This window comes from Acomys minous (assembly GCF_964271855.1).
Source record: "Acomys minous genome assembly, chromosome: 3".
Lineage (NCBI taxonomy): Eukaryota > Metazoa > Chordata > Mammalia > Rodentia > Muridae > Acomys > Acomys minous.
Window position 1 is genome coordinate 57,029,981 of NC_140485.1, and position 27,369 is coordinate 57,057,349.

The window sequence follows — 27,369 nt, forward strand, 5'->3', positions numbered from 1 at the left end:
CTCTTGCTGGCTGCTCAAGCCAGAGGCTGGCATTCAGCTCCCTGGGATGCTGGAAAGACAAAGCCAGAAAGCTTGCTCACAGGCATCTCTGGTACACCAGAATTTACCAGTTGCTCCAGATGCTTCAGAGAAGCCTCCGCTGCTCTCGGGTCAATGGGGGAAGGAGCAGGTATCGCAACTGTTTGATATGTTTGAAGTATAAGCAGAAAAAAAGGGGTCTGCGGCAATTACATGTGGAAACTTAGTGATGACCACACAGGTGCTAAGCCGCTGTGTTGGAAGAGAGAACGCAGCAAAGGAGCCAAGGGCCTGCAAGTGAGTCCCCACCCCAAGCGTGAAACAGCAACACGCCCAAGAACTGAGCTGGCCGCAGCCTGGTCCCCCTTCCCTGGCAGTGAAAAGTTAGGTGGCAGGCAGCTTGCCTCGTTTCATAGAGAATTCAGGAATAGGTGAGGGCCCGTGAGAGCCTATCTGAGGCTCAACCGCTACCCTTTCCTTGCATCCTGACCTACTCATATCTCCAAGCTGAGGTCTTAGCTGTCTATGCCTCCCCTCCCTGCAGTGGTATTAAGCATCTCCTGGCCATAACGTGGCTCGGAGAGCAAACCCCATCCTCACCTCCTGTGTACCTGGCCCTTCACTGATCCCCCTCAGATTACTACCAGCATCTCATTTTACAACGCAGGGGATCAGGATACCAAGAGCTTATTGTGTGTTGAGTGTTTGCGCCAGCGGCCACTGCTGAGTTGGACAGGATGGACATATTTACTTGCATATGGCCCTGAACAGGGTTTTTAATGTTAAAGAGCCAAAAATTTCAAAGCCAGTGTTGCACAGAAATATGGCCTCTGGAGATGAGTTGCTCCCTCTGTAGACCCTACTCTTCCCAAGGCGGCTGCTGGTTGCACATGCCCAGCGAGCAAGGCAAAGCGGTTCCCTCAACCTGTAGCTTTGGGTTGGGAGGTAAAGGACGGCTAGTCCCAGTAGGCCCTCCCCGCACCCTGCCCCTTTCCGCAGGCTCCGCCCAACTCTCTCTCTCACCTAGGGAGCACACTGAGGCAGGAATCTCAAGCCCAGCGGCTTTTAACCCCAGCAGAGATCCAACTCACCAGACCGCACAGACTGCAGACGGATAGGAGGAGCAGCCTGTGTGGTCCTGGGCCGGAGGTCACCCAACGCCCCACGCTTTGATTTACCATCCGGGAAGCTGATGTGTGCCGTGTACCTGACTGAGGAGCACTCTGTAGTAGTCTCCAGGGTTAGAGTTAGGGTCTGTGTCACCTGTCACTTCCCATCCCGTGCCAAGTAGGGACGTGGGCAGGAAGCACGGGGTAGCCTGGCTGTCCCACCAGCCTTTCCGGTTTCTCTCTCGCACCCTGGGCTCCTGGTGCATGGCTGCAGTGCTCAGCCTCCTCGGCGGCAGCCCCGAGGGCTCAGAGTGCTGACCCCCGAGGCTGGCTCCGTGCGCCTTCGCCCACAACCAGGCTCCCTAGGAATGGAACCCTTCCTCCGGAAGCGGCTCACTTTCTTGTCCTTTTTCTGGGATAAGATATGGCCAGCGGGTGAGTCGGAGGAAGACATCCCTCGCATCCAGGCACTCGACGACAACCCAGTGCCTGAGCAGCCGGCTGCCGTTGAGCCTTGCAGCTTCCCGGCCCCACGCGCCCGGCTCTTCCGAGCGCTCTACGACTTCACTGCTCGGTGTGCAGAGGAACTCAGCGTCAGCCGCGGGGACAGACTCTACGCCCTCAAGGAGGAGGGGGACTATATCTTTGCCCAAAGGCTGTCTGGGCCACCTAGCACCGGACTGGTTCCAGTCACCTATCTCGCCAAAGCTACCCCTGAGACGCCCTCAGACCAACCGTAAGTGTCTGGGCTTGGGAGGTAGGGTTAAAAGGCTGCCATGCCCAGCGGAGTAAGTCAGGGTTTTGAGAGTAGGAAATAACCTGCTTACAGTCAGTGAGGGCTTATTGAGTGCTGAACAGACAGGTGTGGGCATGGCAGTGCAACTGGAAGAGCTGCACTGCTGAGGGGGAGCCCAGGAGTGAGCAAGCCCAGGGAACCAGTTCCTGGATAGACCAGGTGCTCAGCAGAGTCACACTACAGGACCTGCACGACATGCAGTGAGTGAGTGGTTGCTGCTTCAGGCCAAGACCTGAGGTCTGAGATGTCTTTGCCAGGTGATACAGCCTTGTACTGCCTGGGAAGCTGGGGTGGGGGTGGGGGCACACCTGAGCCCCCAGGTGGCTCTGGGTCCCTAGCACTGCTAGGCACTGCAAACCAGGTCAGAGCCAAGTGTGCATATGTGCCTCCTTATCTATTCACATTCATACCTCAAATGGGTCTAAGTGTGAGAGACAGATGTAGCCCTGATTTGCTTTGGTGAGTAGATATGGGGGGGAAAGCTTCCTCTTTGTCCCCAAGGCCGGGCAGTCACTGGCAGTGAGAGCTGGTTTGTATGCCAAACTCTTACATACCAGGAGGGGCGTGCAACAGGGTTCATGCTGGGCCAAAATAGGTCGAAAGCTGAAGAGCTTGTCTATGAAACTATTCCTGGTCTTAAACCCAACTGGTTCAGGCCTGAGTCCTCTGCATACCAAACTCAGGCATTAGCATCCCTCAGATTTGTCTCTACCCTCCTGAGGACCCCTCAGCAGTTACAGCCGCCCTTCTAGGAGGTTTTGTGTAGTAGGTAAAGTGGAGCCACAGGAAAGGGATCCGGGTACTTGCCCCATGCCTGCTTGCTGGCCCTCAGCAGCAGGTAGACTAGGCCAAGTAGCTCTTTTGATGGAGGGGGGGGTGGTCTCTCAGGCACCCAGATATGGGAGGCAGAACATGTGAACAGGTCTTGTAGGCTGCTGGCATGGCAGGCAGGGCTGGGCTTCTAGAAGCAGGGCTGCTAGTGGGAGAGCTAATGACTGCCTAGACCTGGAGATCAAAGAGCTGACCACACTTACGGTGTCATTAGTCCCAGACACCTGGCCCCATAATCTAGGGAGAGACCCTTGAGGCATATCCTCCACAGTCCAGGCTGTCACAGAAGCCCAGCTGGATCCCATCGTCGCTTGTATCCTGCCGTGGCTTCAAGGAAAGGCTGGGGCTACTCCCACTTCTGCTTCCCCACAGTCTTGCTGAGAAGGGACCTCACCCCAGGGGCTCTTCACCTGCCAGAAGGTCTCAATCCCCTGCTCACAGAGCCTAGAAGAAGGGCCCTAGCTCTCGGCAGAGAGGCAGAAGGCTTCACAGGGCTAGACCTATTGCTTCTCAAGTGAGTTTGTGGCCCTTCCTAAGCCTGTTGCCCAGCCCAGGCTCCATCTGTATCCTTGATGGTCCCTCATATCCATCCAGCCTGCCGATGCTAACTCGGGCTTCTCAGGCCTCGGTCTCTGTCCTTTTACTTGCTCACATCTTTCCATTTCAGCTGTGCTTGTCCCTCCAGTCCCAGCCCAGGCCTACACCTTGGCCATGCCAGCAATTCTGCTGTGTATCTCCCTGAGGTGGGGGGCTGGCCTGTCTGCTCTTTCGTGGGCTAACCTGGGTCACAGTGCATGTCCCTCACTACCTTGCCTCCACCTGAAAGGACTGAGGGACGAAGCTCACAGGCCTTTTGTTGCATTGCTGTGGTCCCTAACCCATCAGTTCCTGAAAGCTCTCGGAAGTGGAAACGCTTGTGTGGGAAGTTGAGCCAGCGATGGAGCCTTGTCTGGGCCTTGGGGAACAGAGATGCATACAATAGGGTGGGTCTTGGAAGTGACTTTGTCTTTCTGAGGTTGTTTCTGCCTCTTAAGAATGGAGTGGCCAGGCATGGCCGTGTATGCTTTTAATCTCAGCACTTGGAGGCTGAAGCAGGTGGATCTCTGAGTTTGAGGTCAGCCTCATCTACAGAGTGAGGTCCAAGCCAGCCAAGATTACATAGTGAGATCCTGTCGAAAGAAAGAAAGAAAGAAAGAAAGAAAGAAAGAAAGAAAGAAAGAAAAGAAAGAAGTGAATGGAACCACAGCAGATATGATGTAGCACTTGTGCTGGCCCACCCAGGCATGGTCCTTGGGAGGACAAAAAGCACTTAGAGTATGCAGCCCCCCCCTCTACTTCTACTGTCTGCTTCTACTAAAATCCTGCCCACCCTGCCTTAGTCTTCCTCTTCTGGGGCCCCAGCTCCCAGGTAGCCAACCCCTCAGATGAGGCATGTCCAACCAGGCGAAACCCATGGCTTATTCCTGGCCACACCAGAGCTCTATGAGTGCTTCTGGGGCAGCCTACTGGGGACTTTGGTTTCCTGTGGACCCCCACAGGGACTCCCCCATATCAAGTTTGGGGTTTTGGTCTTTGGCCAGGGCTGTTAGCTTTTGGTGAGGCCGAGTAGTTATTATAGAGACCCAGGACCAGTGGTCCAGGTTAGTGGACACTCATACCTACGTGAAGGAGATCCCACTCACCTGATGGTGGCGGCCTGGAACCCCAACTTCAGGCGCAGGGCACATACCACACCACCACCACCCGCCCCCAAGAGACAGCAGGACAATTGAGGCTTCGCACCTTGCTAGGGTCACATGGCTAGGCCTGAAAGATGACTATTGTGTCCTGGATTTGCAGTTGGTACTTCAGTGGGATAAGCAGGACTCAGGCCCAGCAGCTGCTCTTGTCTCCTGCCAACGCGCCAGGGGCTTTCCTGATCCGGCCCAGCGAAAGCAGCATCGGGGGATATTCTCTGTCAGGTAGGTACTTGGACAACCCCTCAAGACGTCATTTCCTGGATGAGGTAGCTCTAGCAGCCCTCCTTGACCTTGGAGCAGTTGATCCTTCATATAGCCATGGTAGTTATTAAGCCCCCTTCCTGTTCCTCCCCTCTTTCTCTCTTTCCCCATATCCTCCACTCACTACTTTAGCATTTCACTCAACACAAACCTATTTAACACTCTTTGTCCCTGGGGGTGGGGGTGGGGCTCTCTGGCTGTCCTGGCGGGGTGGGGGTGGGGCTCTCTGGCTGTCCTGGCGGGGTGGGGGTGGGGCTCTCTGGCTGTCCTGGCGGGGTGGGGGTGGGGCTCTCTGGCTGTCCTGGGGCCTGTAGCTGACCACATCCCCTCTTGAACAGAGTACTGTCCATCTCAGTGACCCCATGGCCAATCTGAGTGAGGCCACTTGAGATGCTGGGGGTTTGAGTGTCTGAGGCAGGTGCAACCCATCTCTATTTCTAGTGCGGGCCCAGGCTAAAGTCTGCCACTACCGCATCTGCACGGCACCCAGCGGCAGCCTCTACCTGCAGGAGGGCCGGCTTTTCCCCAGCCTGGATGCCTTGCTGGCTTACTACAAGACCAACTGGAAGCTGATCCAGAACCCTCTGTTGCAGCCCTGCATACCTCAGGTGGATCTGAGACCTCCCCCTAATCTGGGGAACCACTGGGAACCCCATCTTAGAGTCTCTTAGCAATCCTCTGGCCTAGAGTTGGCCAGGGAAGAATAGCCAGGGAATGTCCAGTAGTTTCTTTTTTCTTGTGGAGTTGGCCCCTTTCACCAGTTTTAGCTTCTCTGAGACTGTTAGAAGATTGGGGACCCCCTCGGGAGGGTAGAGTGTGCACCCACTTCTGCAGGATATCAGGAGGAGTCAAGGCCAGTGTGGGGGAAGGCACCCACAGCTGTTCTAAGCCCTGAGGGCAGAAGCTGAGAGAGGAGATACTGTTTCCCCAGTATCTGGTATTACTGGGTCCAGAGCAGCAATCTGGTTTCCCTGGTTCTGTAATGACAGCCTAGCCAGGGTTGTAATGAGTGTTTGTGAGCGGATGTCCGGCTCTGGCAAAGGGGCCGCTTAAGTCCCCAAAGCAATTAGCTTCATGGCTCTGGGCTTGGCCTCCTGAGGTCAGCACTAGTCTCCCCTTTGTCCCAGCCTGGGCCTGGAGTAGGGGTATGCTGGGGAGGGAGAGGCTGAGACCTGATGCTGGGGTTCCTGAACCTCAAATAGCAGCTCAGCCTTCCTACCCACTCTGCTGGGGGAGTCTCAGGCAACAACACATCGAGTGTCCCTTCCCACAGATGCCCCTGGCTCAGGATGAGTGGGAGCGGCCACGGTCAGAGTTTGTCCTTCGGAGAAAGCTGGGTGAAGGCTTCTTCGGGGAGGTGTGGGAAGGCCTGTGGCTGGATTCTATTCCTGTGGCAGTGAAAGTGATCAAGTCAGGTGAGGCCCTGCAGCCAAGTGTGTGCGGCACTGCCCTCTGACCCTAAAGCCTGGGGCGGTTGGTGGTCACGCACAGTCCTCAAGCAGCATCCTTTCCACAGCCGACATGAAGCTGGCAGACCTGACCAAGGAGATCGAGGCACTGAAGAGCTTGAGGCATGAGCGGCTGATCCGGCTGCATGCTATATGCTCCCTGGGTGAACCCGTGTACATCGTTACTGAGCTCATGGGCAAGGGGAACTTGCAGGCCTACCTGGGCAGTGAGTAAATACCCTCCCTCCCGCCATCCTGTAGCAGCCACGTCTGCCAATCCTCCTGATAGCACTCACGCCCTGGGCCCACAAAGAAAAATCCTCAGGCCTTTGGAAGGGACGCGTGTGGCCCAGGTTGTAGACCCCTGGTCCAACTGGACCTCTGTTCAGTAGAGGGATGGGGGCCAAGGGTCTGGGCCAGGTTTAGATTTGGCTAAAGGCTATATAGTCAGATCCTGATGTTTTCGAGGCTGAGACTAAAGTACAGGCCATAAAGGTTCCCTTTGTGTCACTAACTTCTGATCTGTTGCCTTGAACCCAGGCCAGGTTGGGTACTATCTCCCTTGGGGGTCCAGGCAGGTGTCAAGAAGCAGTTTGTGCTGAGGCCTCATGGCGACTGCAGGGCTCCCACTTCCTCCGTTTTACTCATTGCCTGCTGGGCCTGAGTGCGTGGTGCTGCTCTCACTCTCTGGGGGTGGGGGTGATGGGGACCAAGGCACAAGGAAGCATGTGTGTGCACATGCACTTGCCTTGCCAGCCATTGTCCTGTGTCCTTCTGAGGACCTACACCCAGCCCTGACCTCTGAGCCCCTCTCTCTGCAGGCCCTGAGGGAAAGGCCTTGAATCTGCCTCATCTCCTGGGGTTTGCCTGCCAGGTAGCCGAGGGCATGAGCTACCTGGAGGAGCGGCGTGTCGTCCACCGGGACTTGGCTGCCAGGAACGTGCTGGTGGGTGACGACCTCACCTGCAAGGTAGCTGATTTTGGCCTTGCCAGGCTGCTCAAGGTCAGTGGGGTCTGGGCTCCTAATCCTTACAGAGGTGAAAACACTACCTGAATCCCCCACCATTACACCTCACCCTCAGGACGACGTCTACTCCCCAAGCAGTGGCTCCAAGATCCCAGTCAAGTGGACGGCACCTGAGGCAGCTAATTACCGTGTCTTCTCCCAAAAGTCGGATGTCTGGTCCTTCGGCATCCTGCTGTATGAAGTTTTCACTTATGGCCAGTGTCCCTATGAAGGTGAGACATCTGAGAGAAAGTCAGGCTCATTGGGGAAAGTTTAGTCTGAGGGAGGTAGCCTATGATCCAGCCTGAGGGAGGGGATGTCACTGACCCCCACAGGTCCCAGGATGGGGGCTGGGAGTACCAGCACAGACTAGTCATGCAGAGGCTAGGGTTGTGGGGGAGTCTCTGGTGACACCTAGGCAGAATCAAGGCAACTGCTGCCTGGCCCCTCTTGCTGACCCCTTACTAGGAATGACCAACCACGAGACACTACAGCAGATTAGTCGTGGCTACCGCCTGCCACGCCCAGCTGTCTGCCCAGCAGAGGTCTACGCGCTCATGGTGGAGTGCTGGAAGGGCAGCCCCGAGGAGCGTCCCACCTTTGCCACACTGAGGGAGAAGCTGAGTGCCATACACAGGCGTCTCCATCTGGGCCTCACGTGACCAGGTCTCCAGACCCGCAGTCAAGCAGCTAGGGTAGCTGCAACACTTGTCACCAATGCCCATGGGAGTTGCAGCACAACTGGGAAATGCTGCACAGAGCTCCAACGCTGGGACTCCTTCACAGACATAGACTGGTGCTGACATGTGCACACCAGATGGACGCCTGCAGATTGGGCCTGGTCATGAGCACTCACTTAGGTGGAAATGAAGGCTGATAGCCTCCTCCTGGCATACGTTGAATTCCTGGTGTCTCCAAAGTGTTGGTAAAGTATAGAAGAGGCACTGTGAGGAAGCGCTGGATGAAGGTGTACCAGCAGAGCCAGCAGTTTCCTCCTGGCCCTCACCTCAGCTCCCTCCTAGAATCAAGGATGAGAAACCCAATTTCCCTCAGGTCTTATTGTTGATTTGGTTGCACAGCCAGCATTAAGGCTCCCGAGCATATGTCACTAGTAGAGGCTGTTTACTCAAAGGGGACAGCGGCAGCACTTGCCCCCACCCACTGTCCCACATTTACAGGCAAACCTTAGGCACACAGAGTCAGTTCAATAAACATGCTCCAATGGACTCACGTGACAGTACCCAGAACGGAGGGATGCTGGAGGCTCTTAAAGATGGGAGGGAGAGCTGAGCCACACCCAGATCCAGAACTGCGTTTACAATGTGGACCCCCGCCTCCCCACCCCCCCCACACCGTGCCATAATGGTGGAGAGTATAGAGGCAAGTAAACGGCCCTTTCTAGGTCCCTGGCCTGGGACTGAAGCCAGAAGGCTCTTTAGCCTCAGAAAAGGCAGACTGGCTAGCTGGTGGTCGGCACTCCCGGGCCTTTTCTAGAGGCAGAGGAATGGCGTGTCAAGACTGTTTTTTTGGAAGCGCCGTGAGTAGGAGGCAGAGTTTTCTGGTTGGCAGATGAGGAAGATTTATGTAGGGTACTAACAGCCAGATAGCCACTCTCTGGGGCAAAGCCTCCATGGGCTACTTTCTGAATGTGGCACCTTGAGAAGGTGGGCCCTGGGTCATTCAACACTTCAGGGCACTACGGGCAGCAGTCTGGGTGTGTGTGGCCTTTTCTCAGGGACCCAAGGCCACTTCACTCTCCTAGCCACTGTACCCAGAAGACTGTGGGGCAGAGAGACTGGCAGCCCCTAGAGGGGATGGAATTTGAGGCTCGCTCTGCACTCACCAATGCCAATTTGCTTGTGATCACTGACCACATCTGTAGTTTGGCAAAGAGGGAACTGGGAGCCAGACCTCGTCTGTAAAGTGACCCGTTAGGTAGAGCAAAGATTTGGGGGAGGGGTTAGCCAGCCATAGGTTTTTCTCATGGGGAGGCAGGTTCAGAAGAGGATGGTCTTAGGAGCTGTGGAGAGGCCAGGCCGACAGACTGTGCTGACATTGGTCTTTACAGGTAGGCGAGGCCATGGGATCGAAGCCTGGCCCTGCCCCTGCCTCCGCCTCCGCCTCCGCCTGCAGCTCTGAACCTCTCACTCTATTTGGGGAGGTTTGAAGCGAAGAATCTGGAACTGGCATTCGGCTGCTTGTGGGCTCCCGGCTTTGCCAGCTCACAGAGCAGCAGTATGGGCCTGAGGACTTGCACGGCATAAAATGAGAGTTGAGGGGCTACCATGAGTCAGACTAGGAGGACACCAGAGATGTGTTGGCACAGCCTGAGGAGAAGGCTGGTGCTGGGGTTGTAGCCAAGCCGCGGAAGCAGGTTTGGCTGGTTCCTGGCACATTCCTGGGTGTCTAGTCTGCCAAAGAAGAGCAGGTTTGGCTCTCCTGGGAGAGGCCAGGGACTTTTGAGCTACCTGGTATATCATCGGTAGAGCTACCCACAGACCTCTAGGGGCTTGTGGCTGTCCAGGACATGGCTTGGACTCAGGGGCTGAAGGGTTGGCAGACAGGGGAAGCAGCTGTGGAGTTCTTGGAGCTGTCCTCTGTCAGCACCATTCTTATTCCTTCCCTCCTCTTATATTGACCCTTCCCCACACCTTTCTGGAAGCTGAACAAGGCTAGGGAGGTGTAATGTGTGCGGCTGTTCTGTTTTTGTTTTTGTTTTGTTTTTTGAGACAGCGTTTCTCTGTGTAGCCTTGGCTGTCCTAGATTTACTTTGTAGACCAGGCTGGCCTCGAACTCACAGCCATCCGCCTCTGCCTCCCAAGTGCTGGGATTAAAGGCGTGCACCGCCACGCCCGGCCCGGCTTGTTCTTAATCTTAGTAGGAAGCAGGTGAGTGGTGAAAGAAAATCCAAGGCCTGGTGCAGCTCTCACTGGTAGAACATTTGTTTAGCATGTGAGCCAGGATTTGACCTTCCACATGCAGTAGTACCATGACCACGGCACTCCCCTGCCTAAAAAAATAAAAAATTTTTAAAAAGGAAACATTCAAATAAATAGATATGTAATAGTGCTATTTTCCAGCCCACTCAGTTTCCTTTCCCATCCCTCTGCGGCTTTCCTCCAGGTCCCTGGGAAGGAGCTCCACATAGTGGGCATAAAAGGACCAGCCAGAGGGAGAACAGAGGACAGGGCTGCTCTGGAGAGAGGAAACCTTTGGGGTTCTTGAGGTTCAATGGGAGGGGAAGGGACAGACTGGAGCAGTCACAAGCAGGGCCACTAGGAATTGGGGTAGCATGGAAGGTGAGCAGAAGGGACCCTGTGGGCCACAGAGAAGGAGGGGACCCCGGGAAAGAGGGTGGTAGGGCTGCAGAGGCCCTGGTCGACTCTTCCAAGTCGGTTCTCACCTTTTGTGACTGCCCCCCTTGTGTCCTTATCTGGGAAGACAGGACAGTGCCTGCTTTTGACATGTCCTGAAGCTGTCAGGAAGCCCTGTAGCCTAGCCCACAACACACAAGGATGTTCATGCTTTCATATCCCTTGGCTCCTACTCTCTCCCCATATTACTGTGGTCTAGCATGCTGTCCTGAGTGGCTTCTCCAGGATAGACTGGCATCTGAGTGTCCTGACCTCAGGGAACCGGACTTGTGGCAGAAGATCAGGGTGGGATATATCTCCTCTCAGCTCACAGGTCTCATGCAAGCCCCTCTCACCCAACCCCACCAGTTGTTTTTTGTCTTGTTTTTGTTTTTTGTTTTTTTTTTTCATGCCTCCAACTCAGGCCCTGCCTGATTTCCTTGATGCCACCCCTAGATCTAGTCCTGCCAGTGTCTGGTGGGTGGATACGCACCCAGGGAGCTGCCTGACAGCTGCCAAGTCCTTCACAGTTCTCAGTGTTTGTGAATGTGTGTGCAGGAGGGAGGCCTTCTGCATTGCCAGGAGGCACCAGCCAGGGCGCAGGAGTTTTGTTTTTTGGTTTTTTTGTTTTGTTTTGTTTTTTTAATGTAGAAAAGGCTTACCCTGTTCCTTACCCTACTCCTTACCCTGTTCCTCGTCTGTTTTAGCAACCTGCCTACCATGCTTTAAGTCTCTCTCCATTGCTCCCCTTGCTATTCTTTAGCTCTGAGACACACACTCCAGGGGGCTAAGGCTAAGGCTAAGGCTAAGGCTCTGCTGATGCCTGTGAATCCATTACCTAATGAGGTATTCCATGTACTGTGGCTGGACCTTGTCTCAAAGAGTTGTTTAGATGGCAGGCCTCCACTGAAGATGAGTGTGAGCACCCAGTATGATTTTATCCTGTGGACAAAGAACGTACAGGAGCCAGAAGGACCCTTGGGGCGGAGCCAGGACAGTCCATCTCCAATCAGTACTGGGTGTGGCTTCTCTGTGGCCCATCAGGAGGAAGTAGGTGTGACTAGCTTGCTGGGAAAAGCCCCTCCTACCCCTCCCAGCCGCAAGTATCTACAAGTAGCCTACAGCTGACTCTGCCACTGAACCTGTCATGGTGTCTTGGGACAAGGCCCATCTGGGCCCTAAGTACATGGGCCTCTGGGACTTCAAGGCACGAACAGAAGAGGAACTGAGCTTTCAGGCAGGAGATCTTCTTCATGTTACCAGGAAGGAGGAACAGTGGTGGTGGGCCACCCTACTGGATTCGGAAGGCAAGGCCTTGGCTGAGGGCTACGTGCCCTGCAATTACCTGGCTGAGAAGGAAACTGTGGAGTCTGAGCCGTGAGTGGCCCTGGGGAGCTGGCACAGGGGGAAATGATGGGCACTGTGGCAGACTGGGGAAGCCAAAGGGTGTAAGATCCTAGCTAGATATTCAGTTGGTCACATTCTGATCCTTAACATCCTGGTACACAGGGTTGCCGATGGGGCTGCACCTCTGTGAGACACTGGGGGAATGGGACCTCTCCTTTGGACCAACTTATGATCACTTCACAGACCCTGCCAGGACCCAGATGGGACAGAAGGACCCAGTGGATTTTTTAGGATGCTGGCTTCAAGAGACAAGATCAGTGTGGAAATTCGAGAGCTGTTGGGGTGTGCAGTTTGCTCACTTTCCAAACAGCCAAAACCAGACGTGTGACCTAGTTAAGGGAGACAGAGGCTCCTGGAGCACACCTATCTATAGCGCCCGGCTCAGGGTACCGTACATGGTGCAAATACAGTGGTTGGTGTCTTCATGTCCACTGTACCTGGCCACTCACACACCTGAGCCCCTGGAGGCTTGGAAGAACCATAGTCATGCCTTGTGTGGATATGACCACAGCCACCCAAGGACTCAAGCTATGCAGGATGCTCTGGGCTGAGGCTGGGAAGGGTCCAGCAGGAGCGGCGCTTTCTTACTGTTTTGCTCCTGAGACTCCCAACTCCTCATTTCACAATGAGAACCTATTGTGCTCAGCAGAAGATTGTGCACACACAGACAAGAAACGGAGAGTAGTTCATGAAGCCTAGGACAGCTGCAGAGACAGAGGCTCGTGGTGGGAGCATGGCAGGCATGGGTGGTGTGCATGAAAGACTGAGAAGAACCAGGTGCTGGCACATGCCTTTAGCACTCGGGAGATAAAGGCAGGTGGATCTCTAAATTCCAGGGCAGCTGGGTCAACATAGTGAGCATAGTGAGGTCCCGAGAGAGAGAGAGAGAGAGAGAGAGAGAGAGAGAGACAGACAGACAGACAGACAGACAGACAGATAAACACACAGAGAGAGAAAGACAGAGACACAGACAGACAGAGACACAGACAGACAGATACACACACACACACAAACACACAGAGGGAGAGAGAGAGAGAGAGAGAGAGGGAGGGGGAGGGGGAGGGGGAGGGAGAGGGAGAGGGAGAGAGAGAGAGAGAGAGAGAGAGGGAGGGAGAGGGAGAGGAGAGAGAGAGAGAGAGAGAGAGAGAGAGAGAGAGAGAGAGAGAGATCATGTGGTCCCTGAGGTGAAGAGATGAGAGGAGGCATAGTGGCCAGAAGGGTGAGCAGGAAATTCTTTAGCTTTGCAGGGCCTGAGGTGAGCCTCAGGGGCTTGAGCCATGTGTTAGGCTCTCACGTGGAGCCCATGTTCCAAGGGCTCTTGAGGGGAGTTGGAGACACCATGGGGCGAGGTCAGCCATGGACTTCCAAGGGCTTCCACCTGTAGGCGTGCCCATCCCTTGTGTTGGAAGCCAGTATGTATAGATCCTTTTGAATGGGAGCGTGTGTGGGTGTGTGTCACAGTGTCTGTGCACGACCGTAATGGTGTGCTCATCAGTAATGTATGCATGCTTGTGTAAGTGTGCAAATGTAAATGCATGGGTTGGTGTGCACGCCAGTGTGCATTATGAGCCTGTGTGTCAGTGCATTGTGAGTGAACGCACATTGTGTATGAATGTGATGACGTGGGCATTTGCATCTCAGTGCATGTCTGTGCACATAACTGCACGTGTGCAAATGGCTATGTGACTGTGTGAACATGTGTATGAAAGTACAAGCCAGGACTGCAGCCCTGAGGAGCTGCTGTGGAGACCCCTCCCCCACCCACTTCTAGACCAAACTGGTATCTATAGCTTGGTCAGGTCCCACAACCTGAGCTAAGAGACAGTCACATGACAGAATTGCAGACATTTGGGGGGAGGAATCTAAGGCCCAGGTGGTCATCCTCCGGAGCAGGATGGTAGGCAGTGCTTGCCCGCCCTACTTCTGAGTCACTAGGATTTTTCCTGGTATCCAGAACCAGCCATTTAGGGCTTTCGGGGCCCATGACAGTCAGAGAGGCCTCTGCAGGGTCAGATAGCTGAGATGCAGGTGGGGCATGAGGCTGGGGCTGAGGTGACCCTCTCCTCTGCAGGTGGTTCTTTGGTTGTATCTCCCGCTCAGAGGCCAAGCACAGGCTGCAGGCTGAAGACAACTCGACGGGAGCCTTCTTGGTCAGAGTCAGCCAGAAGCCAGGAGCAGACTATGTCCTCTCTGGTACTGCTCCCCAGACCTCCCTTGCCTATGAGGCCTTCTTGACCACACAGCGACCCGCCTTTCCTCTGACTGTGATGTCTAGGCCATCTTCCTCTTCGGCTGGAAGCCCTGACCCCTCCCTGTAGTCCAGTTTCTCACTTTCAGCCTTTGAGGCAGAAGGCCAGGGACTCCTCTTCAGATTGGGTGGCTTTCCCTTATTTTTTGGCATGGCCTATGTGTCATGGAGGCCAAGGCTCTGCAGGCGTTCTACTGTGCTTGTGGCCCAATAACCCAGGAGCCCAGGGAACAGAATAGCCGTGGAATATGACAGAAGTTTCAGGTAGCCGAGTGAGGCAATGTCCAGGCTGGGAGCAGGTGCAGGCAAAGTGTCCCCCAATCCTCCCCCCCCCACCCCCACACTGGTCATACATGGCAGGGTGCCTACTTATACCTTCTTCCGCCGGCCACACACCCCAGTGCGGGATGGTCAGGCCGTGCGACATTACAGGATCTGGAGGGGCAACGGGGGCCGGCTGCACCTGAATGAGGCGGTGTCCTTCTTCAGCCTGTCTGAGCTTGTGAACTACCACAAGACCCAGAGCCTGTCCCACAGCCTGCAGCTGACCATTCCCTGCTGGAAGGTAGGTCACTGGTTCCTCTGTGATGCACTTGCTTGGGGTCAGAGAGGTGGAGTAGAGTGTGAGGCAGGAGGACTCGGGAGATGCCGCTCTCCTTGGCTGTCACTCTGGTCACACTGGCTCACCAGAGCTCGGCTGTGGCCCCTGCTAAGGATGCTTGCGCATCCCTGACCCTGGTGGATGAAGGCAGCAGGGTTTTCATGCAGGAACACCCAGACCCTACTATGCTGGACGTGGTTCTAAGTATAAAGATAAGTAGGGATCCTCGTGAGGGGTCCAGTGCAAATCATTCCTGACGGCGAGCTGGGTGACCCAACTGCCACCCCTGCCACCATCATTGCCCTTTCTGTCTCTTCAGCACAAAACTGAGCCCATGCCCCACTGGGATGACTGGGAGAGGCCGAGGGAGGAGTTCACACTCTGTAAGAAGCTGGGGGCCGGCTACTTTGGGGAGGTCTTCGAAGGGCTCTGGAAAGGCCAGGTCCGTGTGGCTGTGAAGGTGATCTCTAGAGGTGAGCAGCTCCAGGCCCAACTCCACTTGGTCACTATTTCTGCCAATGGGCTCTCCCAGTCTCACACCCCTGAGGGTATCCTGACACTCAACTGGGCATCATGGTGGAGGTAATGTCTCTCAATTGTCACTGGACAATTTGAGTCTCACTAAAAATCCCAGCTTCCCCCTAAGGTCTATACCCGATGCCTTAAGAATCAGGTCAGCCAAGACCTTGAGACACATCCAGCTAGGAAATGCTGACTTTGGCAGTTGTGACCAAGCAAGGCAGAGGAGGGCAGGAGGACACATCAGGCTTGAGCCCCTAAGCCTCCTTAGTTGTGGAGGCTTTAATGTCACCTGGAGGCTAGCTTTTGTCTTCCCAGGCTGGCCATATTTCCTGAGCTGCTCTTCAGGAGACTGGGCCTCCTGCGTGGGGCACAGGTCAAGGGCTGTATTCACTGAGAGCCTGATGTCTCTCAGACAACCTCCTGCACCAGCACACCTTCCAGTCTGAGATCCAGGCCATGAAGAAGCTGCGGCACAAGCACATCCTGTCGCTGTATGCCGTGGCAACTGCAGGGGACCCTGTCTACATCATCACGGAGCTCATGCCCAAGGGGAGCCTGCTGCAGCTACTGCGGGGTAAGTGGTAAGACCCGCCCTCCTTTCCCAGCGGTCAAAGTGTTGGAGACAGCAGGAGACACACACAAAGGAGCCGAGCCAACAGATAGGCGGACCCCCACATGTTCCTGCTTGGCCTACACAAAACAGCCAGGAGCTCCCAGACGAACTTGTTGATTTCTTGTTTAAAAAGTTACTCACAGCCTGGTGTGGTGGTGCATGCCTTTAATCCCAGCACTTGGGAGGTAGAGGCAGGCAGATCTCTGTGAGTTCGAGAACGGCCTGGTCTATGAAGTCCAGGACAGCCAGGGCTTATTATACAGAGAAACCATGTGTTGAAAAACCAGAGAAGGAGAGGGGAGGGAGGGAGGGAGGGAAGGAGGGAGGGATGGATTACTTAAATTGTCTTTATTTTTATTGTTTTGTTTGTTCGTTTGGTTTGGTTTTCCGAGACAGGGTTCCTCTGTGTAGCCTTGGCTGTCCTGGACTTGCTTTGTAGACCATGCTGGCCTCGAACTCACAGTGATCCACCTGCCTCTGCCTCCTGAGTGCTGGGATTAAAGGTGAGTGCCACCACATCTGGCTCACAACCATCTACAATTCCAGTTCAAGGGATCTAACACCCTCTTCTGGCCTCTGCAGGCACCAGAATGCGTGTGGTACACAGACATACATGCAGGCAAAATGCTCAGACATATAAAATACTTTTGAAAACTAAAGATGGAAGTCAGGCATAGGGGCATATGTATTTAATCCCAGCACTTGGGAGGCAGAGGCAGGCTGATCTCTGAGGCCAGCCTGGTCTACAGAGCAAGCTCCAAGACAGCCAGGGCCACACAGAGAAACCCTGTCTTGAAACTCTGTCACCCCCAAAAAAACCCCAAATGAAAGATGGAGAACAATCGAGGAAAGACATACACACATACACATGTGCACACACTAACAGTGACAAGTAAAGACATACACACATACACATGTGCACACACTAACAGTGACAAGTAAATCCACACATACTACATCTCCTCACACACACACATTTTTTAAAAAAATGGCTAGGGAGTCAGCTATTGGGGTACAGTGCTTGCTATGCAAGCAGGGAGACCTGAGCTTGACTCTCCAGAACCAGCGTGAAGCCAAGCATAGACCCATGCCTCTGCTATCCCTGGGCTCCTACAGTGAGACGGGAGGCAGTAGGAGGAGCCTGACTTATTCGGCTCAGTGGCAACGGCAAAGACCCTCCTGAAACATGTCAATGGTTAAGACTAACACCCAAGGCTGTCCTCTGACCTCCACACACATGTACACACATCAAACATACACAACAAAGTGGAAAGGTAGGTGACTTAAAAGTATAACAACTCTACCAAGGGCTGATCATAAAGTTTGGAAAAATACAGAAAAGAACGCTCACAGTGTCTGTAAGCACAGCTAACTGACATCACTTTACCACAGGCTCTATGTAGCCTGCTAGTGTAGGCTGCTATGTGCTGGCCTCACCCAGGGACCTGCCTCAGCCCACCAGCGTCTCTCTATTTTTGAGACCTGCTGGCCCGTCACACCTATACACACCTATACCCAAACACATGTAAAACACAGACACATACACAATACAGTCACACATGGCACACACACTTGTGTGCACACACACGTACACACACACACACATGCATGTAGACGCACCTCATCTCACCCACGGGAGGACATCGCTGTGTTCTCTTCATCACAAAACAAGACCATCTCTGCCAGTTGAGATCTGTGCAAAGATGCCCCTCAACTTTCTTTATACAAGAGGGAGAGGGAGTGAGGTAGCACAGGTAAAGCAATCACACCTGGGGGGCATCTATGGCATTAGCATATCGCCAGCATTTGGAAGAGTAAAGTTGTGTAGTCCACATGTCTCACAGTATGATCTCATAAGCAGCTTCTGCAGGAAGTCATCTTCAGAATTGGGATGCCTGAACCTTGTAGGTGTAGCCCTTGCTGGATGCGCAATACCTAGTGGCTACATGACACCAAGACTGTCTTGCAGCAATACCTTTCCCCTTACTTTGCTTTATGATTCCCAGAAGGGGTGTGGGACAGTGTGTGTGTGTGTGTGTGTGTGTGTGTGTGTGTGTGTGTGTGTGTGTGTGGTCTTTGTCTCCAAGTACATAACTGCAGAAGGCCTTGGCCTTCCTACTTTGCAACTAAGCCAGACCAGCCACCCTTTGCTGGAGCCCTTATAGCCACAGTAAATGAGGACTGGGCTCTGGCCAGCTGACTCTGGCCTCTGATCACCCTACAGACTCTGATGAGAAAGCCCTGCCTATTTCGGAGCTAGTGGACTTTGCATCACAGGTTGCCGAGGGCATGTGCTACCTGGAATCTCAGAATTACATCCACCGTGACCTGGCGGCTCGGAACGTTCTTGTTGCAGAGAATAATCTCTGCAAAGTGGGGGACTTCGGGCTCGCCAGGCTTGTCAAGGTAGGACCCCGGGAGGAAGAGCCAGAAAGAAGCCTTGTGCTTAACCCAGCCACAAGCAAGATGGATTCTTCGTGGGGTGGTGTTAACAGGCAAGGGAATGGCTTTATTGATACAGCGACAGCTTTGTTCATGCCACACTGGCCTAGCTGAGTACCTAGGCAGACAGCCATGTACCTTGAGCTTTTCCTGTCTCCACACATTGCAGCTCTGCCCTTGTCCCCCACCCCACCCCCATCCAGAACTCCAGTGAACTGGCACCTTCACTGGCACAGGGCCTAGCCATGACTCTGGCAGCACTGGTGGCAGCCACCTCTGGTAGCAGTGGGGTGGTGTCAGTGGGTCAGACAGCAACAGGCAGTGGATTTGTACCCTGCCCACCGTGACCTTGGTGTCCGTGCTAGTTCAGTGCTACACAGGAAGGGTACAAGTGGCAGCTTCCTCTAGTATCAAGGCCCTACCATGAGCCATCTTACCACAGGAGGACATCTACCTTTCCCACGACCACAACATCCCCTACAAATGGACGGCACCTGAGGCACTCTCCCGAGGGCATTACTCCATCAAATCTGACATCTGGTCTTTTGGGATTCTCCTCCATGAAGTTTTCAGCAGGGGGCAGATGCCCTACCCAGGTATGGCCCCAAGAAAGACCCCAAATGTGCACAGGCAGTGAGGTGGCGTGGGGGCAGGTCTTGAATGGCTGACAGAGATGACATGAGGTGCTTCCCAGGGCCTCAGCCAGACCCATCCCTGCTCCAGTCCCCGAGCATCCAGCTAGTGGGAGCATCTCCTGGAGACACTGTCCACAGGGACAGCAGCCACAGACAGTGTGCTAGAATATGTCCAGAGCATGGTGGTGGTCATTCTCGCAGGGGACAGCACCCAGGGAGGAACCAAAGGCAGCTGGGTGTGGCTCCCGGGGATCGGAGTGCAGATGGACAGCAGCCTCCCAGTTCTCATGTCTCTTCTTCCGTGGACCACAGGCATGTCCAATCATGAGGCCTTCCTGAGGGTGGACGCCGGCTATCGCATGCCCTGCCCCGTGGAGTGCCCACCCAACATGCACAAGCTGATGCTGGGCTGTTGGAGCCAGGACCCCAAGCAGAGACCCTGCTTCAAAGACCTGTGTGAGAAACTCTCAGGCATCACCAGGTACGAGAACATGGTCTGAGCTCCTTGGACATGGCCAAGACCCACTGAAGAAGGCCTCACCATTTTCCTGGACCTCTATTCAAGGCGTACACCACCCTTCACTTTACTGAGGTGAAGGGCTAAGGAAGATACCAAACATACCTTAAATACTGCATGTTGTCAAGGAAAGAGTAATGAGGCAGCCATATTCCCTTCCAGTCTGCCCTCCTCCAGGAGGCAGTCCTCAAAGTCCAGGAGATCACTCTTTTTTTTTTTTTTTTTTTTTTTTTTTTTTTTGGTTTTTCAAGACAGCTTCTCTCTGTGTTAGCCTTGGCTGTCCTGGACTTTGCTTTGTAGACCAGGCTGGCCTCGAACTCACAGTGATTCGCCTGCCTCTGCCTCCCGAGTGCTGAGATCAGGAGATCACTCTTTAGCTTCTTCTTCCCTTCTCCTGTGAAGACTTCATGTGACAGAGAAGCCAAGAAGAGTCTAGACAACAGGCCTAGTGGCATTCTTGCCAGCGTGTCACTTTCAAAACATATCTGTCCTTGGCTATTCTTCTGCTTAACTGCCCAAAGACACGCACCCCGCCCTTGCCCCTTAATTCTGCAGGGTTTCATGCCACACACAACTCAGAGCACGCTTGCATGACTTTCTCTTCCTAACCTCAGTTTTGCTGGAGGAGAGTCGCACCTAGGAAGCTCAAGATAGGACATGAAATTTCCTCCCTGCAGTTTCTGGTGCTTGGGATATGCACTTACCTGGGGTCTGCAGGTAAAGGAAAGCTGATAGAGCCAGTAAGAGCCAGGATTTTTCTCCCCAAGACAGGGTTTCTTTTGTAGTCCTGGCTGTCCTGGAATTCACTTTGTAGACCAGGCTGGCCTCAAACTCAAGAGATCCACTTGCCCCTGCCTCCCTGAATGCTGGGATTACAGACTGTGCCACTGTGCTAGGATATCTTTTTTTTTTTTAGGGGGGGGTGTTGCTGGGATATTCTTAACCGTGCAAGCGGAGGCAGCTCTTCTGTGTCTCTGCGCGAGGCACTGTCCTCTTTTCTAGAGTTAGATTCAGTCAGGGCTTGTGAATCTTGTGCTTAGTTTCAGAGCGAGCTGTTTTTGTCCTGAGCTCCTGAGGCAGGAGAACACCCTCTCTAGAAAACTGACTTCATTTTCTTCCCCACCCTCCATTTGACCTTTCCCGATTGAACCAGAGTCCTCTCAGATGGCTCTGGTCCAAGTCGGCCTTCCCTGTGTCTTCAGTGCTCTTGAACTACGCTTGACCCCCGAAGTCCAGCCAGACTATCTGCTCCTTATGTGCTTGAATTTAAGAGCCCCAGTTCTGAGGGAGAGTGCCCCCCAAAAGCAGCTACCTGAGGTTGCCTTCCTGCAAGTGGCATAACCCTCTCAGCATGTAGCTACCAGCTAACTCAGACTGACCTCTCACAACGGCTGAACATGTCCCAACCTTCCTTGAGGAAATGTCTTCTGTGTCCCAGAGGTGACACTGTACTGCTTCCTGTAAAGTCAAGCTGCCTTTACAGCTGTTCTCAGGGATGTAACAGTCACTAGAACACAGGCAAACATTTGGAAATGGGACAGATGAGAACTGGTAGAAATAAAGACTTCAGTAAAAAAAAAAATCTTCTCCTGGCAACTGAACCTTTCATTTTCACCAAGAACATCATTTGGGTTGGGCTTGGTGGCATAGATCTTTAATCCTAGAACTTGAGAGACAGAGGCAGGCAGATATCTGTGAGTTCGAGGCCAGTCTGGTCTACATAACAAATTCCAGGGCAGCCAGGACTACATAGAAAGACCCTGTCCCAGAAAAACCAAACCGAAATAAAAAAGAACACAATCTGTATAAAAATCCAAGTGGACACAAACTGATCCAGGACTAAACATTCTAAAATTAAGAGCAAGGGGGTCTGTGTGTATTTGGCTGTTTGTGCATGCGCAGTTCTTCCCTGCTGCAGAGGGCACAGCCCTGGGTGTACTAGTACACAACTCGAATCCCCGCGCTTGGGAGGCAGAGGCAGCTTTATCTGTGAGTTCGAGGCCAGCCTGGTCTACATAGTAAGGTCCAGGACAGCCAGAGCTACATTCTCTGTCTCAAAAAAACAAGCAAATACCAAAATAAAAACCAAGCCAAATCTCTTCAAGTTCTGGTTAGACTGTCTAAAGACCAGTGTTCATTAAATATCCCTAAAACCTCTCAGAAACAGAAACAAGGTCAAATGCTCTTTTTGTTTGTTTGTTTTTTCAAGACAGGGTTTCTCTGTGTAGCCTTGACTGTCCTGGACTCGCTTTGTAGACCAGGCTGGCCTTGAACTCACAGCGATCCGCCTGCCTCTGCCTCCCGAGTGCTGGGATTAAAGGCGTGCGCCACCACCGCCCGGCTTGTCAAATGTTCTTAAAGATCAGATGCTCTAGAACAATCGAAACAGGTATGATTCCAGACCTGCCAACACTAAATACAGCATAGCTAGACCCTTCCTAATGCTGGGACTCTTTCACACAGTCCCTCATGCTGTGGTCACCCCCAACCACAAAAATATTTTTGTTGCTATTTTGTAGCTGTAATTTTGCTACTGTTATGAATTGTAAATATTTTTGGAGACAGAGGTTTCTCAAAGGGGTCACAGTGCACAGGTTGAGGACCAGAGAGCTAATTTTTTTTTTCTTACAAGTGTTTAAACAAGTTTAATTATATTGGGTTATTTAAAAATGCTGAACCGAGAATACAGATGAAGGAGGGAGGGCGTGGGGGTGGGGGTGGGGGTGGGGGTGACATTTGCCTGACTTGACAACAAGAGCCAATTGGGTGCAGATACCTTGTGAAGCCTTCATGAGCCTAACTTACAACCCTAAGTTTGTTCAGACTTGAGAAATTTAGTTAATTGAGCTTTGGGGTCATTCCTAAAGAAACATCAACGTAGGCTGATCTGATTGTGGCCTCCTGCTTTCCCCCAAGATGGAGGTGGCAGGTGAGCTTGGGTTTGTACAAGAAAGCTGGACATGCTGCTGCAGCCTGTGGGGTTTTCTTCTTCAGAGGCATGCTGGCAGCTTGCTTCCTAGTTTCCACCAGAAACTAGGGACGCTGAGAGTAAAAATGACAATATATACAATCAGAGCCACTAGAAGCAACAGGGAGACCTCCGTTCGTGCTAAGGTTATAATACATTATCGTTTGGAGAGGAAAGATTGACCACTGAATGCAACATAGGACTTTTCCATATCATGAAAAAGAAAAAACTGATGGGCTTTTGTTGTTGTTGCTGCTGTGTGTGTGTGTGTGTGTGTGTTTAGACAGGGTTTCTCTGTGTAGCCTTGGCTGTCCTAGAACTAGCTTTATAGGCCAGGCTGGCCTTAAATGTGAAGATCCACCTGCTTCTGTCTCCTAGTGCTGGGACTGTAGGTGTGCGCTACCACATCTGGCTTGTGCATGGATGCTCTTTCAAATGCCTGATGGATTGGGATCTCATGTAGCCATGAGGACTGAAAGATTTAGCGCTCTTTTAAATTGGGCTGGGGCTGCTGCTCAGTCTGGCAGAGCACACACATGACACACACAGAAGTCTTGGGTTCTATCCCCAGCACTGGCTACACAGGTGTGGTGGTACATACCTGAGATCCTAGTGTCTGGGAGGTAGGAGGAAGAAGATCAAAAGTTCAAGGGCATCCTCAAGACAGCAAGTTTAAGACCAACTTGGGTAACACAAGATCTTCTCTTAAAATAACCCCCCACAAGGGAATCATTATTAATAATGTAGTGATATAAAACTAGACTGACATTATGAAAGATGTTCGTTTACAGTACGTCCCCAGATCTTGCCCTCTTAGTCTAAGCTAACTGGGGTAGTAACTGGCCTAGGGTTCGTGCTGTGCTTCTATCATGTGAAACTCCGTCTTTGACCACTGCAGGACAAAGTTTGCTTATAGCCATGTAACCCAGGTTTCCTTTAGCTATCTGGCCACTTTGCTGAAACAGGCAAACGAAGGTCAAGTGTCTGCCAATTCTAGAAACCAAACTCTAGATTCAATTCTCTAACTTTAAACCAACTTTTACGTTTCCACAAGGGGCCTTGCGGTCTCAGGATTTCTCTTTTTATGAAAGAGAGCTATTAAACTAGGCTTATTTGACTTTGCTGTATGAGAAGCTCTGTCAAACACTAAAATAGGAAACCTTTCTTAGGTTGTATCTACAGGTGGTATCCATGATTTGTAGGAAATTCCTGAAGATCCGGTGTATCCAGCCAGGCCATCAGTTGTAATTCTACACTTAAACATGCACCACAGAAATTACTGGCTTTCTTTTACCAATGTTTACTCTGACTCTCAGAGAAGAAAAGTGTTCATCAGTTCAGTCTCACACTACTTCTACCAGGTGTTTACATCAGAGACACCCAGACACAGGTGTTCATCTTAGAATCACTGTCTCAAGTGTTTCTACACATGAAACCGGTGGGCTCAGCGTGGGGAGCAACTATGAGCAGCTCTGTGGGCCTTGTCTGGACATTTTGGCCTGAGTGGAACATTTCCCCTTCTGAGTCCATCAAGGGTGGAAAGAGCCTCCTCCACCTAGGACTTGCTGGGGAGTAAGTGTGGCAAGCCACAAGCCACCTGGATACCCCAAGGGCAGACAGGAGGGAGGCGAGGGAGGCAAGGGAGGCTCAGCTATCAGAGGCACCGGCCCAGTTCCCAAGGGAGTGCAGCTGTTTACACCAGAAGGGCCCGCTGTGTCACACCTGAGGCCCCATCCTTACCCCCGCTGGCTCTCCACAGCTCCTAGGCCAGCTTAAGTCTAGAACCCTCTTTCAGTCTGTGTTAGTATCCTCGGCCTTGGGGAACCCATGTAAGCTGTGGGGGCCTGACCCAAGGTAATCCACTAAGTTCCTGCTAATGCACTGGGTTCCCTTCAGCTGAGAGCTCCAAACTCAGCCAGAGGCCCAGCCTCCCTTGGACTAGCTACTTATGACCAACTGGTAACCTGGGTTCTCCAGAAGTGGAGGCATCCCAGCTTCTTGGGCCAGACCCACTCCCGAGGGCGTCTCACCAGCTCCAGGGATATTACTGGGCAGGGTCTACCTCAAAGGAGCTGTCAGGAAGGCCAAGAACACAACAGCACCAAGCAGGAAGAAAGGCTGGCTTCAATAATGTCTCAAATACACCGGGGGAGGACAGCTGCTTGGAGTTTATTTTCTGCTTGGTGCAAGGCACAGTTGTGGGGCTGGTAAAGCTCAGCACTATGAACCAAGAGGGGGCTCTCTCCAGCTCTTGCTGCAGCCTTCCTAGTTTACAGGGTACAGTGGGGTGAGGTGGGTGGGTGGGATTCTGGCCTAATTTCACTTAAGCTTGGGCTGGCTGGTGATTCTGCCAGATCAGGATGAGGCCCTGGTGTTAGCCTGGCCAGGATGGCTGACTGGCTGCTGCATGGTTTCAGGAGGCAGGTCACGGGTGATCGGGCTTCTGGGGGCCTGGAGGGGTTTTGCCGGGTGCTCAGCAGATTCCAACACTGTGGCCATGATTGGGAGGGTGGTCTTCCCAAAAAAGAAGTTGGCCCACCAGTGGCCGGGGTCGGCCTTGGGGAGACCTGAGAGGAGCAAAAGGAGGTTACAAAGTTGTCACCGGGTAGGGTCCCGTCCTGTCCCACTCCACGATCCTCCCCCGCCCAGCCCGCGCCTTCTGCTGGCTGGTTCTGTACTCACCCGGGGAGTGGGGCACCCCGTCCCCCGGGTACTCCGTACTCCCACAGGAGCTGTTGCTGGACGAGGAGCCCAGGCGTCCTGGGGGAGAGGAGGGGGGTCAGCCACAGGGCCCTGGCCCAGCTCTGGGCGGGGTCGGTGAGGGGCTACTTACGCCGATAGTAGTCGTGGGTAGCTACGAGCGAGCCGCTGGAAGGGATGGCTGCCATGCTTCAGGGCCCGGGCGCGGCGGAGATCTGAGCAGAATATGGGCCTGGTCACCGCACACCGGAGTGGGCCTCGAGTCCCCTAGGCCCCCCCCCCGCTCCCCCCGGCAACACCCGGCTTCCGAGCGGCTCCAACCAGCCAGGGCCGGCTGCGAGGTGAGACAAAGGAGCTTTGTATGCGCCCGGCCCCAAGAAGGCGCGCGCCTCCCCCGCCCCCCTCGGCCGGCCGCTGCCACCACCACTACTATGGCTGTCCTCACCTCAGCGGCGACCCCTCCTCGCGGGCCTCGGCGCAGTCACCGGTGACAGCGCCCGGGGCGGCTAGACCCGGGAGCCCATTTGCAGGGACCCACAGAGCACAGCTACTCTACGACCCGCGCGCGCGCGCCGTGCGCACGCGCGTACTTATTTACTTTCCTGCGTGAGCAGCAGACGCCTCGCGGTGGGGCGGAGCACGCGTGGCCAGGTCCCTCCTCCATCGCGGCGGCCCCACCCTTGGGATCTTTGAGCCCTCCTGGCCTCTATTAGATCCGCAAAAGCACGAAAAGGTCCCTATTAGACTTGGCCCCGAGCTGAGCAATCGGCCCCACCTTGTGCAATACTGGGTTTTGCAGATTCCACCTCGGCCATCACGTCCTTGATCAAACATTAGCGGTCCGGCTCTAGGCGAAGTCCAGCTCTGCTGTCCTGACCCTCCCCCCGCCACCACTACCACCACCACCCCCCGCCACCACCACCCCCCGCCCCCACACCCTCCCCGCCCCCCACCACCTGGTTTGAACTGGAAGCACCTGGCCTCGCCTAGAGGACTTTAAGAATCTCATGTGGGACGTGTGGCCCTCAATCTGTGCCGCTCTCTCGAAAGTGGCCTCTTGTAGCCAGGCTGTTCGGTGTTCTTGTCCCCTTTACTTGCTGCAGTCCGCTACTTGCGCCGGTCCCCGCAGGCTTTCATTTTCCGTGCGCCTTACTCTGACTCTTTGCTGAGTGGGCCTAACGTAAGTAAGCACAAGGGGCAGCTGCCTCCGTGTGTGTCCCTGCTTCGCAATCTCTCTCTGTTTTCTGGGCGCACTAGTTAGCGCCTGGAGCCCCCAAGCGGTCCTGCAAGGACTAGCCTGCCCTTGGGAAGGGGAGCAATCGCCTGCGTCTATTTCAAGTCATGGTTGGCACTGTTCACCAAACCCAAACTGCGTTCTGTTGCTTGGAGAGGAGTGATGGAAGATAAATTATGGAGGAAGCCTTGGGGGCGGAGAGAGCTGAGAACAGGCAGTATTAAGTAGGACGGTGGTGGCGGCGCACGACTTTAATCCCAGTGCTTGGGAGGCTGAGCAAGTGGATCTCCATGAGTTCGAGGCCAGCCTGGATTACAGAGCAAGTTCCGAGACAGCCAGAGCGGTTACATAGAGAAACCCTGTCTCGAAAAACCAAAAACCAAAAATTGAAAGAAAGAAAGAAAGAAAGAGAAAGGAAAGAAAGAAAGGAAGGAAGGAAAAAAGAAAGAAAGAAAAGTAGCTAGCATCAGGCAGAGGTCTGCACTGTTGGCAGAGACCCATGTTTGGGCGACTCCAGAGCTTGGAGCTCCGTGGCTGGCCAGTATACGCTGCCCTCCCTTCCCAGGCAGTCAGTCAGTCTTCTGGCAAGCCCCCATGAGCCAGCTTCGTGTAGCATGCTTCTCCTGTAACCGAAGATTAGGTTAGAGTTGCCTTCATGGGGGCTCAGGGAGAACCTGGACTATGCTGGGGCTAGTAGGACCCAAGGAGTGCTCTTGTGTCCCTGAGGTCTCCAGGAGGCTTTGACTGGGACCCTTTGCTTGAATTTGCTGAGGCCCATCCTGTGCAAACATTGAGCCAGGCATGGGAAACCGGACAGAAAGCGGCCCATTAGGAGTGCTGGTTTAGAGGGCGGGAGGGCAAGCGGTAAGGTATAATGAAAGTGAGGGGGGGTGGAGGGCTGGGGGGGGAGGAGTTGGGGGA

The 27,369-nt window shown here is 53.7% G+C and overlaps 3 protein-coding genes across 7 annotated transcripts; 2 read left to right on the forward strand and 1 right to left on the reverse strand.

Moving 5' to 3' along the window:
* Positions 1 to 1,109: 1,109 nt before the first annotated feature.
* SRMS (src-related kinase lacking C-terminal regulatory tyrosine and N-terminal myristylation sites) lies at positions 1,110 to 11,197 on the forward strand. 3 transcript variants are annotated; one of them, XM_084777158.1, is made up of 8 exons: positions 1,110 to 1,863; positions 4,594 to 4,715; positions 5,196 to 5,362; positions 6,028 to 6,169; positions 6,271 to 6,429; positions 7,024 to 7,205; positions 7,285 to 7,441; positions 7,677 to 11,197. In XM_084777158.1, the coding sequence occupies exons 1-8, from the start codon at positions 1,496 to 1,498 to the stop codon at positions 7,868 to 7,870; spliced, it is 1,491 nt and encodes a 496-aa protein (XP_084633284.1). In that variant the 5' UTR covers positions 1,110 to 1,495; the 3' UTR covers positions 7,871 to 11,197. The 3 variants fall into 3 exon arrangements, with proteins under 3 accessions (XP_084633284.1, XP_084633285.1, XP_084633286.1); XM_084777159.1 differs by having other exon boundaries at positions 7,024 to 7,172; XM_084777160.1 differs by having other exon boundaries at positions 7,024 to 7,148.
* A 454-nt stretch (positions 11,198 to 11,651) lies between these two features.
* PTK6 (protein tyrosine kinase 6) lies at positions 11,652 to 19,764 on the forward strand. Its single transcript, XM_084774851.1, has 8 exons — positions 11,652 to 11,938; positions 14,040 to 14,161; positions 14,618 to 14,781; positions 15,137 to 15,290; positions 15,752 to 15,913; positions 18,177 to 18,358; positions 18,837 to 18,990; positions 19,342 to 19,764. The coding sequence occupies exons 1-8, from the start codon at positions 11,709 to 11,711 to the stop codon at positions 19,527 to 19,529; spliced, it is 1,356 nt and encodes a 451-aa protein (XP_084630977.1). The 5' UTR covers positions 11,652 to 11,708; the 3' UTR covers positions 19,530 to 19,764.
* Positions 19,765 to 24,664: 4,900 nt separating this feature from the next.
* Positions 24,665 to 26,456, reverse strand: PPDPF (pancreatic progenitor cell differentiation and proliferation factor). 3 transcript variants are annotated; one of them, XM_084774873.1, is made up of 5 exons: positions 26,191 to 26,454; positions 25,660 to 25,920; positions 25,348 to 25,429; positions 25,197 to 25,274; positions 24,665 to 25,081 (listed from the first exon to the last, which is right to left on the reverse strand). In XM_084774873.1, exons 3-5 carry the CDS (start codon positions 25,400 to 25,402, stop codon positions 24,870 to 24,872), a joined length of 345 nt encoding a protein of 114 aa, XP_084630999.1. In that variant the 5' UTR covers positions 25,403 to 25,429; positions 25,660 to 25,920; positions 26,191 to 26,454; the 3' UTR covers positions 24,665 to 24,869. The 3 variants fall into 3 exon arrangements, with proteins under 3 accessions (XP_084630999.1, XP_084631000.1, XP_084631001.1); XM_084774874.1 differs by lacking the exon at positions 25,660 to 25,920 and having other exon boundaries at positions 26,191 to 26,456; XM_084774875.1 differs by lacking the exons at positions 25,660 to 25,920; positions 26,191 to 26,454 and adding an exon at positions 25,990 to 26,108.
* Positions 26,457 to 27,369: the final 913 nt, after the last annotated feature.